The sequence below is a fragment of the Carassius gibelio genome, chromosome A5, assembly GCF_023724105.1.
Source record: "Carassius gibelio isolate Cgi1373 ecotype wild population from Czech Republic chromosome A5, carGib1.2-hapl.c, whole genome shotgun sequence".
In the NCBI taxonomy this organism is placed as follows: Eukaryota; Metazoa; Chordata; class Actinopteri; order Cypriniformes; family Cyprinidae; genus Carassius; species Carassius gibelio.
This window is the reverse complement of record NC_068375.1, coordinates 10,628,934-10,646,005: the sequence shown is the minus strand read 5'-3', so window position 1 is coordinate 10,646,005 and position 17,072 is coordinate 10,628,934. Positions and strand designations below refer to the sequence as shown.

Sequence of the window (17,072 nt, the reverse complement as noted above, 5' to 3'; positions counted from 1 at the left end):
GAATGAGTTTCTGGAGTTTTGTGTTAGCTGGAGCTTTGTGTGTCGGTTTACTCTGAAAGATCAGAAAGTCTTTTTACCTGGAAACACAGATGTGATTCTATTTTTGAATGTGCTGTCGGACTGAGTTCCTGTGGTCATACAGCTCCAAAAGTACTTACATTCCTTTCACTGAAGCCTGAATTACACAGACCAGCCTGTATGTGCTGTGGATGGAGAGTCAACATTACATGATTGTTTATTATGACATCTTATTTTACTGCTGTTAATGGACGTTTGAGACTGTCAGATGTCTCTCTCGTGTTTTCATACTTGATTCATCTTTAAAAGAACCTAAAAGCTGTACATTTAATCATTTAGCAGACATTTACATTTAATAGTTTATCCAAAGCGACTTACAAATGACAACAATAGCAATCAGACCAACAAGAGAACAACAACAGTATACAAGTGCCATGACAAGTCTCAGTTAGTCTAGCACAGAACACGTAGCTTATTTTTCTCCTCCTCCCAAGAATAAGAAAAGGTAAGTGTTAATATTAGTTGGTCAAGTGCTGGCGAAAAAGATGAGTCTTTAGAAAATGAGTCTTTCAAAATATATCAATGGTGGATTAGTAAAAAAGAAAAAAAAACATAATTCTCAGAATGTTGCTGTGTTTACCACTGTGTCAGTCATCAATTTCATGAGTGATGTGTGAACTGTACACACCCTTGATCACTGAGGTGGTTCAGTCCCGCATTCAGATTCTTTCAGAGTGCAGTGTGGCTTCTGCTTCTCAGTATATGGATCAGGACTGGACGGACTGAAGACATGCTGGCATCGGCTGCATGACTCTAGAGGAGCTTTACCACCAGCAAGACTCCCACTAGTGGCCAGACTGAGGCCCTGCAGCACATGCAGTGGCGACCCAGTTCAGTCACTGCTCATTTGTGTTGAGCAGAGAGAGAGAGAGAGAGAGAGAGCAGCCTGAAATAAACACGTGTGAACTCACTCAAGATCTACTGGCCAGTTACTGAAGCATGTGAGATCATACAAGAGTGGAAGTAATAACAGCTTGAATGAGTGCAGCAGATTCAAAACAAGCTTTGTATTTCAGTACTAAAATCTCTTACCACTTACCACCAAATAAAAAATAAACTCATCTGAGACCTCATGTGCTTACAGTAACATGCTTTCAGTGGATGTACAGGACACATATCTAGACTGTTTCTGAAATCACCAAACACAATTGCTGTCTGTGAAGTTACATACTGTATTTCATATCATGTCCATGTAAAGCCATACAGTGATATTGTCTATTCGACTGAAATATCAAGAATAAAGAACTTTACTATGACAAATAAAATTTATCAGCTGAGAATACAACACCCTGAAAACACGGCGGATTCAGTTACCCCCAAATGTAATATGGAAAATTACAGACAAACATTGGTTTACAACTAAATAAAACTTGACAATTTTCGGTTTCATTGTTTCTGTAAAACATTAAAGCTGTGGTAGGTAACTTTTGACGCACTAGTGGTTAATAAACAGAACTGCTTGCGTCTTGCGGAAGAACATCGTAGCCGGAGCTACTTCTCTCTGTTTATGTCTATGAAGAATCACAAAGGTACTGGGTTACTCCGCCGCGGTACCCCCGAAGCAATCTCGAATAGTCAGAATATAAACACTTATTATAGGTTCAACCTAGTGATTCAGGACAAGCTAAAAACACGGTTTGGAAAATGGATTCATGGTGTACTCGCTTATTATATAAATTTTTCTACATTTTGAACACAAACAAAGTTACAGACCGCAGCTCTGATTGGTTGTTTCTTACCGGGAGCGGATTACTTTCTGCAAATGGAAATAGGACCACTGGGAGGAGCCAGAGGAGCTTGATTTTTTCACAGATTATCTGTCTCATATTCTACTGTCAGGACATAATGACAGGTTTAACAAATATGTAAAAAATATATTTTTACAAAAGTCACCTACTGCAGCTTTAATGCCAGTGCATCGTGTCTGTGTGTTGCAGACAGCAAATGCACGTCAGGAACATGTCAGTAGATGTTCAGCACTGCAGCACTATGATCATTCACATGCTTTACAGATCAAATCATAAATCATTGAATTAAACAAAACATAAGCTGCACATTTCTGCTTTCAAAAGGCAAACAGATCAATGAAAAGTGCATGGCTGTCTTTAAAGAATAAATACACAGAGAAGAGATGATTTTTTTACTTGAATTGACAAAAACTGTTGATAGGGCTGAGTGTGTGTCACATACTGTCACATGAGACACGTAGTAGTGTGAAGATCTCATCACGTGTGTGTGTGTGTGTGTGTGAGAGAGAGAGCTGCAGGTACAGACAGTCAGATCTTCACTCAGTGCTGCTCATCTGTGTGTCTGTGTCCATTAACAGTACAGTGTGTGTGTTTGTGAGTGTGTGTGTTCTCTAGCTGTGTTGCCATGGTTATGAGGGAATTCTGGCAAGTATGAGATTTCATTCAGTCTGCTGTGAAACATCAACACAGCAGCAGCTCACGGAGTGCCACCACACCCAAACATCAGCGTGTGCTCCACGGTTTGTGTCTGTGATAGAGATTCAGCTCTCTCAAAGCCTCAGTTCAGTGCTTTATGCATATTTTAGCTTATGACTTTCACTCAAAATGGCATAGACAGACAATTTTTTTTTATGTTGGTGAAGTTGGAGCTAGTGGCTTTAATTTCCCCTCGATTAAATCAGTTTATCTTCTCAAAATGTTATAGTTAAAAAAATAATTCCTCAAATTCAAATTAATTTCTCAGAACTTCACCACTATGTATTAAAAGCTTTCTAATATTTCACACTATGGCTGTATGTTTTTCAGTGATGTATTGATGTGCATGTCATTGGCAGCATGTGTACAGAAAAGGGTTTAGTGAGGAGAAACATGCCTCTTAATTTGTTTTGTATCTCATATTTCTGTGTGTTTGGTCCTGTAATGACTGTTTGGCAGCTGTATGTTTCCTTTTGTTTTGTATGTATATGAGCATCTGATGTGTTTCTGTGTTGTTCAGGGGCCCCGGGGGCCCTTCAGAGCAGACATTGAGTGCTGCTACTGAGGGGACATCTGAGCGCTCACAAGATGAGATGACAGATGAGCAACACACACGATAATCCTCAGATCAACTGCTCTATGTGTGTGTGTGTGTGTGCACAGTTTTGTAACAGTACAGGTAGTGGTGATTAACTTCTGTGTTGTGCTATTGTCTTACAGTGGTGGAGGAGGGATTGTGGGAATGTGGCCTGTCATATGAGTGCCGGACACTGCTTTTCAAGGCTATTCACAATCTGTTGGAGAGGTACGTGTTCATACTGTACATGCTTCTACTGTACACTCGCTCTTACTGTACATGTTCATTTTGTACATGCATTTATACTGAACAAGCCTCCATACTGTACATGCTCATACTGTAAACACACTTACTGTACACACATTCATACTGAACATATTAAAGCGGTCATATGATGTTGCTAAAAATAACATTGTTTTGTGTATTTGGTGTAATGAAATGTGTTTATGCTGTTTCAGGTTCAAAATACCTTATTTTACACAAACTGTACTTTATTGTTTCTCCTCTATGTCCTGCCTTTCTGAAACAAATTATTTTTTACGAAGCTCTTCGGTCTGAAAAGCGATGTGTACGCTGATTGGCCAGCTGTCCAGTGCTTTGTGACTGGCCCAATGCCTCAAGCGTGTGACGGAAATGTTACACTCCTTGTCATACTGTAATGCATGTCTCGTTCAGAACATCAGTGCTACAAGACAAAAACAATAAAACCCGTTACAAACGATCCATTTGTAGCATCCAGTGGGGACATAATTATTGATTATAATGACTTATACTGTGTTTTTATGTGTTGCGTTGCATTGCATTGCGCTGCATAAACATAAAGCCATGTCTGCATTTTTGATCAGAGAAATGAACGACAACAAGCTCTACCCTACACCAGCAGTTCTCAATTCCAGTCCTTGTGCCCCCAGCTCTGCATATTTTGTCAGATGTGTTAACATATATCTCTCTGTTAACACATCTGATTCAGATAATCAGCTCCTTAGAAGTAAGCTCTGTGCATGAACTGTGTTCCCATTGACATGGTCCCTACACAGTGTTCATTGCTTCCTACTCCCTGAGCAGGGGAAATCTGTTCTTTACCTCACTTCAGAACATTCATTCACAGATTTGTGCTGCGCAATATCTCCACATACGGGAACCAGAGGACTGGAATTGAGAACCGCTGCTCTACACTGCTCAAAACACGTTAGGGCTGTCAAAATTGCTCAAAAATGACGTTTGAAAAAACACGAATATTCAAACTATTCGGACATCTGTTTGAATGTTGTCAATGACACGCATTACGTCAATAACAGGACAAAATAATACAAATGGACATTACTACTTGTATAGGTAGTCTATTTACGTTTAAACATATATGACAATGTAATACCTACACAAAAACAAGGGAATCAACTAATAGGCAAAACTGCAGACCTCACTCTCTCTCAGCCTCACGTTCCCTGCGCATAACGGTTTAAATGAACAAACTAATTTTGAGTGCTGATCAAGAGTTTTGTGCAAGCAATTTAAGGTCGCGATTGTTGTCCCAAATATAGCAGGCTTCATTCAGTGATTGAAACAAATATTATTAATATTAATTGAAGTTTTACAGCATATAGAACTGACATTGAATATTCCCGAGCGAGCTGTGCTGTGGTAAACATGGAACTATTCCTTGACATGAAACGATAAATAATCAAATCTCGGTTCCATTGCTTGACAGAACTCCCCGAAGCCTGCCCCATCCGTGATACTGATCGGTCTCATGTCCTTACAAATGAACGAAATTATTTTATCCGTTATGGCCTCTTGTCGTGTTGCAGACAAAGAACTTGTGGCGGGTGATGCAAAGTAATGTTAAGTGTCAAGACGTGACTGTTCAGCTGGAGTTCCACACATTCATTATGCCATACTCATTTGGGTGCACCTTTTTGAGATGTGACCTCATGTTGCTAGTGGTCGAATGGTATGCTAACTGTATCTTAAATAGATTGCATACAACTTTTATCTTGCGGTTCAACAATTTTACCCCACTTTCTCTGCTGTGGTCGAGTTGGGCTCTGCACTTGCTGGCATCTTCCATGAAGACGCGTCAACTTTCAGCAGTGATGCTGTGCCAGACAGTGCGACTCCTGTGACCTGTCCCTGAACCCTCAGGCCCGCTCGCGCGCCCACTCGCAAAGCAGACAACCACGCCTCTATTACTGCGGGCGTTTTTTTCCACATTTCTTTTTATTCGAATATAAATTTTCACCTTCGAAATCAGTTTTTTAAAAACTATTCAAATACATATTCGAATTTAGAATATTCATTGACAGCCCTAAAACACGTGTTTGAATCATCGGTGGCAAATCGTTTAAATATGTAAACGTACTTATAAGACTGTGAGTCAGAAGCGCCAACATTGTAGTCTATTCTCCCAGGATCAGAAAACAGTCTGATGTTAGCTGAATATTTGGGTTGAACTGTTCTTGAACAGTGTTGTTAATACAAATTGACCACTGATTTCTAGTTGTGTCCTCTTTTGGAAGGCCAAAAAAGTATTTTCGCTTTCACAGCGAAACAGCGTCTCCACGGCATTGGCCGGTGGCAACAGCGAGAATTAAAGTTACGCCATCTTTCTATGCGTAAAAATTACACAAATCTTCCCACATCATGATGTAGACATTGGGATATGTTTAAACGAAGTTTGTAGGAGGTTTTGAGAGAGTATTAACGTTTATAAAGAATATCTCTTTGGGTTTGAGACTTTATTCTTTGCAGTTTTACAGATCTTATCTATTTATGAACAGCATTTTAACACTTCAAAGAGAAAGAAAAACTTGAAAGTGCATCATATGAGCCCTTTAATACTGCACATAGACACAAACCTGCCCATAATACAAAGTTCTATGTAGCTTCGCTGATTTGAATCGCTGATGTGTTTGATTTACAGATGCTTGATGGATAAAGATTTTGTTCGCATTGGGAAGTGGTTTGTCAAGCCATACAAGAGTGAAGAGAAACCCCTCAGTAGCAGGTAAGTGTCCATCCAGCATCTTCATCTACAAGCCTTTCTTCACGTGTCACTGCAGAAGAGAAACTCTAAACATCTCTGATTATGAAAGTGTGAATAACTCACAACAAACTCCTCAGAGGAAACACTTTCACAACAGCAAGTTGCCACACCAGATAAGTGTTTGAAGGGCTTTTGAGGAAAACTTAGGGAGGAGAGTTTGAGGAGTGTATGGGTTTGTCGCCCCCTGCAGGCTCATACAGTGATGAACACACGCACATGTGGTTTCATATACTGTACTTCAGACTGTTTAGCTCTCTCTCTCTCTGTCTGTGTGTGTGCAGTGAGCACCTGTCGTGCTGCTTCTCATTCTTCCTGCATGGCGACAGCAGCGTGTGCACCAGCGTGGAAGTTTCACAGCATCAGCCACTGTATCATGTGACAGAGGATCACGTGCATCTGGCCCAGAGCCGCTCATTGCAGGGTTCGTCCCATCATCCTCACTGCATTCACTGCACTGCTGAATGAACCAGCATCATACATGATGATGAGTGCTATGTGTGTGTATGTTGTAGTGGTGTTGAGTCCGTATGGCCTGTGCGGGGCACTGACGGGTCGGGCGTTTAAGATGAGCGACCCTGCAGTGCGGAAACTCATGGAGGACTGGAGTCATTTCTACCCCATGGTGCTGAAACACAGAGAGATGGATGGCGAGGACGGCTACCTGACCTTTGACCCTCACAGTTATGTTGCACTTGAGGTCATCGTAGGTCAGCACTTCATAACAACATGTGTAAATGTGTGTGTCAGTGTTGTGAAAGACCTCACGTCTGTGTGTGTGTTTGTGTTTAGGAGGAGTTCGGATGGTTTACCCAGAAGCCCTAGTTCTGGTGGCTCAGAGTGACGCACCTGCGCAGGTGTTGCTCAGAGATTCTTCCAGCTGTGGGACACCTCTCACACCCCCCACCTCACCGGGAAGGGCCTGCTCAGGTAACACTCCCAAAACATCTTGTAGAGTTGTACACCCTCACAAATTAATCTTCTTAATTGGCATCTGTGGTTCCATGTAGAACATTTTCAAATACATGAAACATTTGGGATTTAAACACTTGATATAGACTTAATATTCAGTAATGTCATCAATTTGACAGCAATGACACTGATCAGATTAATAATGGCACTATTATATTATGTCTTAAACCTGAATAATTTATTTACATAATACATTTTTGCACCATATACACTTATTAAACTGAACTGAATCAACACTGAAATTAATTGATCTAAAAGGGCAATATTGTCTTCTGTAGAGCTTATTCAGAGCAGAGTTTTGAGTTAAGTTTGCATCATTATTTTCCTGTTTATTTCTGTAAAGCCACTTTCATATTGTATAAAGTACTATATAAATAAATGTGACTTGACTTTCCATTACGAAAAAAGTTCTTTATAGTGGAAAAAGGGTTTTGAGATAATTAAAATGTTTTTCACACCGAGAAAAATTTGTTAGTTCACCCAAAAATGAAAATTGGCCTGAAAATTACTCACCCTCAAGGCATTCTAGGTGTATATGACTAGAAGATGCACAGTGAAGTGTAGTTAGAGGTTCATCTGGTCATCCTCTTCAGATATCCGTTGATCTCTAAAAATCTGCAGCATTTCTTCATGACATAAATGTAAACGTGTGTAATATGCACGTGTGTGTTTGAACTGTCATCTGTAGGAGACAGTGGCTATCAGATGACCATCTCCAGTGTGTCTGGTCAAGAGAATGCTCCAAACGTCAGCCCAAAGCATTCTGGGAGGAAGCTGATGAATCAGATGCTCCATGAGGCCTGGAGGGAATGTCACGTCAACCCTCTTCAGTGCAAGTAAGCACTGCATGAGATGAGTTGCTGATGTGTGTTTATTTGTGTTTACATAGATTATCTTTTAATACACTAATTATTGTGGTCTTTTATCTTGTGTAATCCAGCAGCAGTAAGTCTAACAGCAGTCTATCTGTGTGGGGATTCACCTGCCCAAGAGAGCGAGTCCCTTGTGGCTGCTCCAGGTGAGCATCCTCATCACAGCACAGACACACATTTCCAGCTGCTTTCAATTTATGATGATTTCCGACTTCCCAATCACATTAAATCAGTGCTTTCAGTAATCATACAATAAATTGCTCAACTGAAACTAGAAAGTGTTTTTTTTTCTTTCTTTTTTTGAGTAATGAAGAAGTTTTGATTTCTGAAAACCGTCTCAGGTTACGAATGTTACCATGGCTCCCTGAGTAGGGAAGAAGACACTGCGTCCTCTATTGGGCGCTATGGGCAACACCTCATTGTGACCCGTGTCTGAAGCATATATTGGACTATAGAGCTTGGGAAACTACATCACTGCGCATTGCATTCTGGGTAGTCGCGGCCATTTTTTGGGACACGCTTATCAGTAAAAGTGAAAGTGAAAGTGACATGACATACAGATCAAGTGTAAGATTACATATAAAGAAAAACTCAACAAGGAAGCAAAGATGCGGTATTTAGAAAAAAAATCAAGACAATCAACTAACTCAATCTGCACGAACACAAAGAGTGGTTGGATGATCTTAAAGAGCTGCCGCTCGTAACCTTCCCCAATGTGTTTTCTAACCTTGTTTGTAGTGTCAGAGCGTACACCTCTGATCAGTTTAAAAATGATAAATCTCTCGAGTCTCACCTTCAATTTACAAATGGATGGGTGCAGAACCTACACATTTTCCGCGTCAACGAGCGAGTTACACTGTCCCTTTGCTTTTTAATATGCGTTATTGTAAACTGTACAAATTAACCTCAGTGTGTTATGATGCACAAATAAAGAGATACAGAATTGATCAATTTTTGCCGTTATTACTGTAACAGGTGGTATGCAATATGCATAACACTGATAATGCAGGAGATGTGGTTCATGCATAGGTAACATTTAATGTAAGTCTGTCAAATCGATTAATCACATCCCAAAAAAAGTTGTTTATATAACGTACATTTCTGTATATTTATATATATATATATATATATATATATAAATGCACATACATACGTGTGTATATATCAGACCAAAGGGACAATCCTTCTTTTCCTTCTTACTGCTGCTAACCAAGCTATGTGACGCCGCTTTGTTAACTCGGAGACCTGAGATCAAGGTGCGGTTTTCCAGCGGGAAAGCTGAAAAATCGCACTCCATTCAAATTATTTTTCCATGCCGGTCATGAGTACGAGCATGGCAGTTAATGACACAACAAGGTTTTACCATTGTAACTTATTTTTTAGCTGTAGAGAGCAAACAAAACAGTCTATTATCAATCCAATACAATACATACAGCAGTGCCCGTGTCCTAAAGTCCCAGAATGCATTGCGTTGCTGACGACGTCATGTTCCCAGACTCTATTGGACATATATCCTACTCAGGGAACCATAGTTACATTCGTAACCTGAGACGTTCCCTTTAAAGGGAATTTCGAACTGCGTCCTCTAGGGGGCGCTATGGGGAACAGTATACCAACACCGCTATGCTGAGGGGAGTGCAGGTCCGAATAATGGCAAACACTAAGTACCAACTCTACCATTTCCATGGCAGTTTCCCCTGGGATGTTTAGACAGCTGTCCATGACATTATCCCCTACTGCAAAAGGCCTACATACCCAGTTTTTATTTGTTAAGGCCTCGGCCCGGGGTAGAGCTAAAGGCTTGGAATCAGGAAGGATTCCTTTAAAGGGATATGGCTAAGAACCCAGTATTTATACAAGGTCTTGCCTGTCACACAGGGGCTACCGCTTGCTCTTTCATAAGCTTGCTGAAGGAGCTGTCTCAACAGATCCCTTTTAGCAACACCCTGTTTAGATAGGTATCTGAGGATACATAAATGGAGTGACACCAAAGATGACGGGGCTTTTATCAACTCATGAAAGGGCACAAAGCAACCGTGCAAAGCCCTCATCATATAGGATTTTGGAAAGAACGCAGAGCATGAGCACTAGGTTTCAGAAAGTGCGCAAAGACCTCACATGCACATTTACCATAAAATGGATTTTGAAATACTGTTCTAGGGAGGGGCTCTTGTGGCACTCGGATCGAGCAGCTCATAGATGGAATGGTGCATCTCAAACAATATGTTTGAGAGAAATCAAGTCGATCTGTTAAAATAATGTTGGAGCGCTCTTGGGAAAAGACAGAGAACTCAGTCTCATATGAGAGGAGAACCCCGAATTCAGAGTAGCGCACTCATAGGCGACCCTTCCTGGAAAAGGTGAGTGCTGCTAAACTACCATGAGAATCGCCCAGATAGCCCCTCACGTTGAGGGAAGCGATGCTTGGAGTGTATAAACAAATACACTCTGGCTGAATGTAGCCCAAGGAACCAAGGTCTAACCATCTCAAAAAGGGAACGAAGCTGAGCGCGTAACCCTTACCGTACAGGATTTCAGTACAGAGCTTAGCGTGTGTAAGCTTCCTAAGCATCGCAGAGATGCTGAACCGCACGGGAGAGGCAAGCTCAAATTTTACAAACCTCTAGCGAGGGGTGCATCACCTGAGGCAGTATATACAGGAAGACTTCCGTAATTACCACCTCCACTTCCCGCTGGATGCGATAGCACAACTAAGCAGCCAGGAGGCCCCTCAGGGTGACCTGGCCGGACATCCATTAAATTCCCTGCAGTGCTGTGCCAGTTCTGATGATCAGCGAAGCTCCCACAGAAGCCTGTGATCTCAGCCACCTAATACCAGAGTAAACACCATAATTGAGCACTGTAAGGGAAATCACAGAGTTTGTTAGTAGACACATAACCACCAGCAATTTAATACAGATAAGTATATACAGAAAGGGTTACATACTCACCCACTCTCATGCACTGGAGCCCCACTCAAGGGGCTCCCCCTATTAGTCCTGACCATAAGTAAGGTGGTTACTACGAACATAGTACCAGCCAAAAAGATCATAGGTCCAGCATAGGAGACTGTTATGCACCTAATCTCGATCAGGTGGAGAGCTGGTGGTTACAGGGGAATTAGGCAGGGCAGGATAAAAGCAGAAGTTAAAAACACCCAAAGGGAATGAGTAGCTACCTAGGTATCGCTCCGATTTGGATGAGAACGCTGCCTTGTCTGAATCACATCCCTCAGGCCCTGCTTATCTCCACGTGACCCACAATTCCTCTTACCCCTGCCCTTACACTAGCCTTTTGCGCCCGTCTTTGATCCTCAGATCGAGACAGGCCAGGACCCCTATGTTGTTCGGGTTCGGACCTGGACCTTCATGGAATGAAGGATTTAAAGGCAGCTGAGCACACCCTTGCCTCCCTGAACTTCTCGACCACAGTGTTAATTTCGTTGACTAAATATTTTCGTCATTATTTTCGTCACGAATATATTTTTGCCGACGAAAACGAAACGAAAACTAAAATAGAAGGCACTGATGGAGACTAAAACTATGACTAAATTGATTGACATTATCGTCAACGAATAAAGGACGAGACGAAAATAGACTGTGACGAAAATCAAATCAGCAGACGGGAGAGATGCGAGGAATGAGCAAAAGAACCGGCAAAACAGAACAGACTGCATGAGAGAAGAGAACCAATCAGAGCCTGACTTATTGAGACGTGAAGCGAAGGTTTTCAGCTTTTATGAGCTCCCGGGAAGTCGGCATTCGAAGAGGTGATAGGGACTTTAAGCAACAGCCTCTGGTGGAACGGCAACGCCATTCTGGCGTTGTATTGCGCCTGCGCGAATTTAACTGCTACTTTATGACGTTCTAATTTAACGGTCTACTACGGGAGAACAGCTGATTTGCCAGAGTCGCTACAACGTGAGAGGTTAGGTAAATAAATGTTATGTTTTTAGACTTATTTACATCATACAATATTAAAAACTCCTCTTCTGACAAAAGATTGTCATTTAACGCCAAAAGCAATCCTTCTCTTGCTTTTTTAAATTATATATTTTTTTGGATCTCAATAAATGAATTAATGCTGCGTTGCGCTGTTCTGTTTTACCGTTGCTTAGTGACTTTTACGTTCTTGGCTACAGCGGTGTGACGGCAAACTTCCGGTCGCTGTAGCCGTTCCATTCGCAGCTGTTGCTTAAAGTCCCTACTGTCTAAAAGAGCGACAAAATGTCCACAGCTCACTTCACGTTTGACGACGAACAAAACAAAACAAAGTGTAAAGCACGCAGAGCGCTCATTCGTGGCAAGAACACAACCAATTTGAAAAGACATTTACAGACGAGCCACCCGGACATTTTCTCAAATGTAATTTCACAACGATGTTCTTTTGTTTATTGAGCTAAGCAAAATTGGAATAGTGCAGTGCGTAGATGTTGTAGCATTAAATATTACGAACTGAAAAGTACTGTAAAATAGCCCCTTCTTCAAATTAGATGCGAGCACAATACTAATACGTAATATCATGATAAATACATTTGATTAATACTAATGTTTAGTATATTTTATAATGTTCTACTTGTTGACAATATCACAAATATTTCTATATTAGTCATGTGAAACATGAATGTTCACATCCTATCATTATACATACAAATCTAGCAATATTGTAGTATTTAAAACATACAATATTGCTAGACAAATGAATACCTTATAAAATCTTGTTCCTTTTTTTTATCCACCTAGCTGCCAACTTATTAAATATTTACTTTAAATGTATGCACTTATTGTTCAGCTCAGCTGTAAGCTTTAAGGTCCTGGACCTAACTTTATTTTTCTTTTATTGATGGTCAATTGGCAGCTAGTTATTGTTTACATTATCATGACAGTGTTTGTTGCTGCATAAAAGCTTTTGAATCGAAATAAAGACACAGTTGTGTTGAAATAAAGTTGAATTTGTGTTTCATATATTTTGGTTAAGTTTGTTTCCTATACCAGCTGTAAAAAATTGTCTAGTAAATCTGTTATTGATTTTAGTCTTATTTTAGTCGACTAAAATACCAAGCAATTTTAGTCGACTAAAATACCAAGCAATTTTAGTCGACTAAAATAAGACTAAAATTAAAACAAATCAGATGACTAAAACTTGACTAAAACTAAAAAGAATTATAGTCAAAAGACTAAGACTAAAACTAAATTAAAATTTCGTGTCAAAACTAACACTGCTCGACCACCATCTCGATGGATGTAACGAAAAGTTTAGAAGGCGAGACCGGAGCATCAAGAAGAAAGCCCCTTTCTTTCCTCCCGATGTCTGCCAGGTTCACCCACAGATGTCTCTCCGTTACCACCATGGCCACCATAGAGCTACCCATGGTGGAGGTGTCCTGCTTGGTAGCACTAAGAGAGAGAGGTCTGTGGTGCGGCACAGCTCGGCTACCTGGTCAGCTGAAAGGCCCTCGCCTTTATCCAGGTCATCCAGCAGATCAGCCTGATAAGCCTGAAGCACTGCCATCATGTGCAACGAAGCCACAGCCTGACCTGCTGCTGCGTATACTCTGCCATTTAAGTGGGATGTATTCTGGAGGGGCTTAGATGGCAAAGAGGGAGATTTAAGAGAGGATGTTTCCCCCACAGAGAGATAGCTAACCAGCGTCTCTTCTACAGGGGGCATCCTTTCATAGCCGTTTTCGCACATCGCCTCGATATTGGCATAACTTGTATGCTGAAACCGATGGATGCGAGAAGAAAACAGCCTCTTCCATTCTTTTTCGACATCTGCATGTAAATCAGACAAGAATGGAAGGCTCACCTGGGCTGGGGGGCTATGGTCAGACAAATAGTGCGATGCGACCTTGTGGCATCACTTTGCTGGCACGCTTCCATGGCAAGCCCAACTTTGCCATGGCGTGATCCATAATCTCTAACAACTTCACATACGCAAGGCAGGAGGATTGAGAAAGCTCAGCCTCAGCATCTTCGCCACTCTCTGACATCTCCTGCTCTTCCTGGGCAGAACACAGCAGAGCACTAACTTTAGTATCAGAAAGGGTTAATGACAACACATCTTCCTCCTGAAGTTCACTCTCGTCTGTCGCCGAAAAGCGCGAAAGGGAAAGTCCCTCTCTAAACTCCTCAGCGAGATTCACCTGCGATCCCTAAGAGCTCATTCTCCTCCGTGCCTCAGCAACGGCGGGTCCCGAACCGTGGGAAGCAGATGGCTGTCCCTCTTTCCCCGAAAAGAGAGACAGACGAGAGCGGAGCTTTTTCATAGAAAAATGCTCGCAATGCATGCAGATCGCCCCCTCAAGGACATCGCGCACGTGCTCTTTGTCCAAACAAGAGACGCAAAGACTGTGTGTGTCATAAGGTGTCAAATAATGCAGACACGGATGTACACAATGTCTAACCGCCTTGCTAGTGGATGCCATGATAAACAGAGAAAAATCGCTCTTACTGTGGTCGTTTCTCAGATGCACGCTTCAAACATAACAGTCAATGAAGATGAAGAAAAGAATGATGTGTTCTCCTGGCGCTGATTTATAGTCGCGCCTGTAGTGATGTCAGAGGCTGTCACCGGCCAACTTGTTGGTGTTTTTTCAATGTATGCTTCACACACGGGTCACAACGAGGTGTTCCCCATAGCGCCCCCTAGAGGACACAGTTCGAAGTTCCCTTGAAAGGGAATACAAAGTTTTCTTTTTAGACTCAGTACCATTAACTCACATACCATATTTTCCGGACTATAAGTCACACTTTTTTCATAGTTTGGCTGGTCCTGCGACTTATAGTCAGGTGTGACTTATTTATCAAAATTAATTTGACATGAACCGAGAGAAATGAACCAAGAGAAAACATTACTGTCTACAGCCACGAGAGGGCGATCTATGCTGCTCAGTGCTCCTGTAGTCTACACTTGATATCATATAGTACCCCCTCGTGGCTGTAGATGGTAATGCTTTCTCTTGGTTCTAAATAAATGCGACTTAGTCCAGTGCGACTTATATATGTTTTTTTCCTCATGACGTATTTTTGGACTGATGCGACTTATACTCAGGTGCGACTTATAGTTAGAAAAATACGGTGTGTCAAAACAATGATTTCTCAATACAGGACCCCTATAACCATTAACCAATGAATTGATTAATTTATTAACAACCAGTAATGAAAACATCCTGCTTCTTATCTACTTCTGGTCAATGCAGGTCCTGTACGAATATGATTTGACTTTTTGATTGTGTCCAGAGATCTTGTGTACTTTAATTTTGAGCATCACAAATGTGCTAGGCTGAAAGATGGACACTGTATTCAACTATTTCAACAGTATATTAATAGTATAAAAACATACAGAAAGACCCTACAAATCATAAGCTACTCTCAGACTGATCATCTGCACTCGCTTTAATCTCAGACTGCATCATATCACAGTTATTATGCGAAGAATTTCTGAGAACATGGACCTCAAAACAATCAATTAAAAATTTCATTTTTTAACCTTAAAATTACAGGCTACTCAAAATAATATTCCAGAGTTTGATCTTTCTTTAAATATTAAAGCATGATTCTTTACAGTAAACATTCTTTACCATGTGCATTCTCATTCTTCGAGGTCTGAATCTCTTTCTGGTGTAGGTTGAAGCCGGAGCAGATGAGCAGCATAAGTTCATACACCGGCTCCATCCCTCCAACCTCCACCCAAAAACACAAGTCAGTCGAAAAGCCTGATAAACCCGAGAAGATCCCCAGACGTATGTCTTTGACCGCCTTCCACCACCGCATGTGTGTGGATCCGCAACTCTCCTCTGGGCCGGAGCTCAGCCTGATGCCTTTGGATGCTACTCTCCAGCCTCTGTCCGACTGCAAATACTCCAAATCTCACTCCGTCACTAGAAAAGCCCCTGAGTCTCTTGTTCAATCTCCTGTATCACCACAGCCACCCACGCTGAGCCCCCATCCGCGGACAGGGGACCCCGAGCTGACGGAGACCCCTATGGCTGTCCCAGACTGTCTGGAGGGGCAGTCAGGACCCATGCATGTGGAGACCAGTGAAAGTGTGCTGTACGGGATGCCTCTAGGAACAAAGAACGATGCCAACAAATGGTGGAGAAGGTACAAGATTCCCATGGCAGATAATATGGAGTTTAAACCTCCGGATCTTTGCTGCGACTCAGAGGAGAACCGGCCACAGAAGGAAGGAGCCGCCCTTAAAAGGTACAAACACATGTTAGGACAGAAATACGCTCTATGCAGACGTGAAGCAAGTGCATGTACACACGTAATGATGAAGAAATATCTGTCATTAATATGAATGTGCTATCCAGATAGTTCTCACTAGGTGATTGTGGAAAAAATTATAATCAAGATGAACACGATTACTCATGGATTTCATCCATCATGCATTTCTTGAACTTTTACCAAAAAGCTTTTAATGAAGCACATTAGAATTATAGTTTTTGTCATCTTTGGAAAACACAAGTGTAATTAAAATTATATTTGATTAATTATCCAGCCCTAATTTTCACTTAACTAGCCAGATTAGCATGTTTCGCTCAAACCATTGATCTGTTAAAACTAATGCTCCTATAGCGGCCCTTGTGATGGTGCTGAGAATACAAACACATACAGGGTTTGGACAAAATAATGTGAATACCTCAAAACTAGACAATATTTTAAAGGGGTGGTTGATTGCGATTTCATATTTTAACATTAGTGTGCAGTGTTGCTGTTTGAGCACAAACAATTTCTGATAATTTGAAGCGCTGAAAGTTCAATGCAAATGGAGATATTGTCTTTTAAAATTCTGAAGAGAAGAATAGGGGTGTGCGTAAAAATCTGTTCATATATGAATCATGATTCTGTCTTCTAACGATTCTAATGGATTCACAAGTTTCAAAACCAATGTTCTAAAGCAGCGATTCTCAATCCTGTAACTAGCATCGCCCTGCTCTGCATCTCTCTCTCTCTCCCCCTCTCATTCAGATGATCAGATCAGCTCAAACAAACTGTTCCATCTATACACTTATTTTCACATAGCAATGAGAAGCATTATACATGGTATCGCATTATACATGGTACATAACCAATAAAGCCTAG

At 41.3% G+C, this 17,072-nt stretch overlaps 1 protein-coding gene across 6 annotated transcripts in view; it reads left to right on the top strand.

Moving 5' to 3' along the window:
• Nucleotides 1-17,072, top strand: part of LOC127992986 (mediator of RNA polymerase II transcription subunit 13-like) — a 65,044-nt gene that overhangs the window by 27,918 nt on the left and 20,054 nt on the right. For 4 of the 6 annotated variants that reach the window (XM_052591691.1, XM_052591692.1, XM_052591689.1 and 1 more), the window contains exons 3-10: nucleotides 3,243-3,327; nucleotides 6,020-6,103; nucleotides 6,424-6,563; nucleotides 6,655-6,849; nucleotides 6,932-7,069; nucleotides 7,800-7,947; nucleotides 8,052-8,129; nucleotides 15,612-16,190. In XM_052591691.1, coding sequence (XP_052447651.1) covers nucleotides 3,243-3,327; nucleotides 6,020-6,103; nucleotides 6,424-6,563; nucleotides 6,655-6,849; nucleotides 6,932-7,069; nucleotides 7,800-7,947; nucleotides 8,052-8,129; nucleotides 15,612-16,190 — 1,447 coding nt within the window. Of the gene's footprint in view, nucleotides 1-3,242; nucleotides 3,328-6,019; nucleotides 6,104-6,423; nucleotides 6,564-6,654; nucleotides 6,850-6,931; nucleotides 7,070-7,799; nucleotides 7,948-8,051; nucleotides 8,130-15,611; nucleotides 16,191-17,072 lie in introns of those variants that run through there. The other 2 variants (XM_052591690.1, XM_052591693.1) reach the window with 2 other exon arrangements.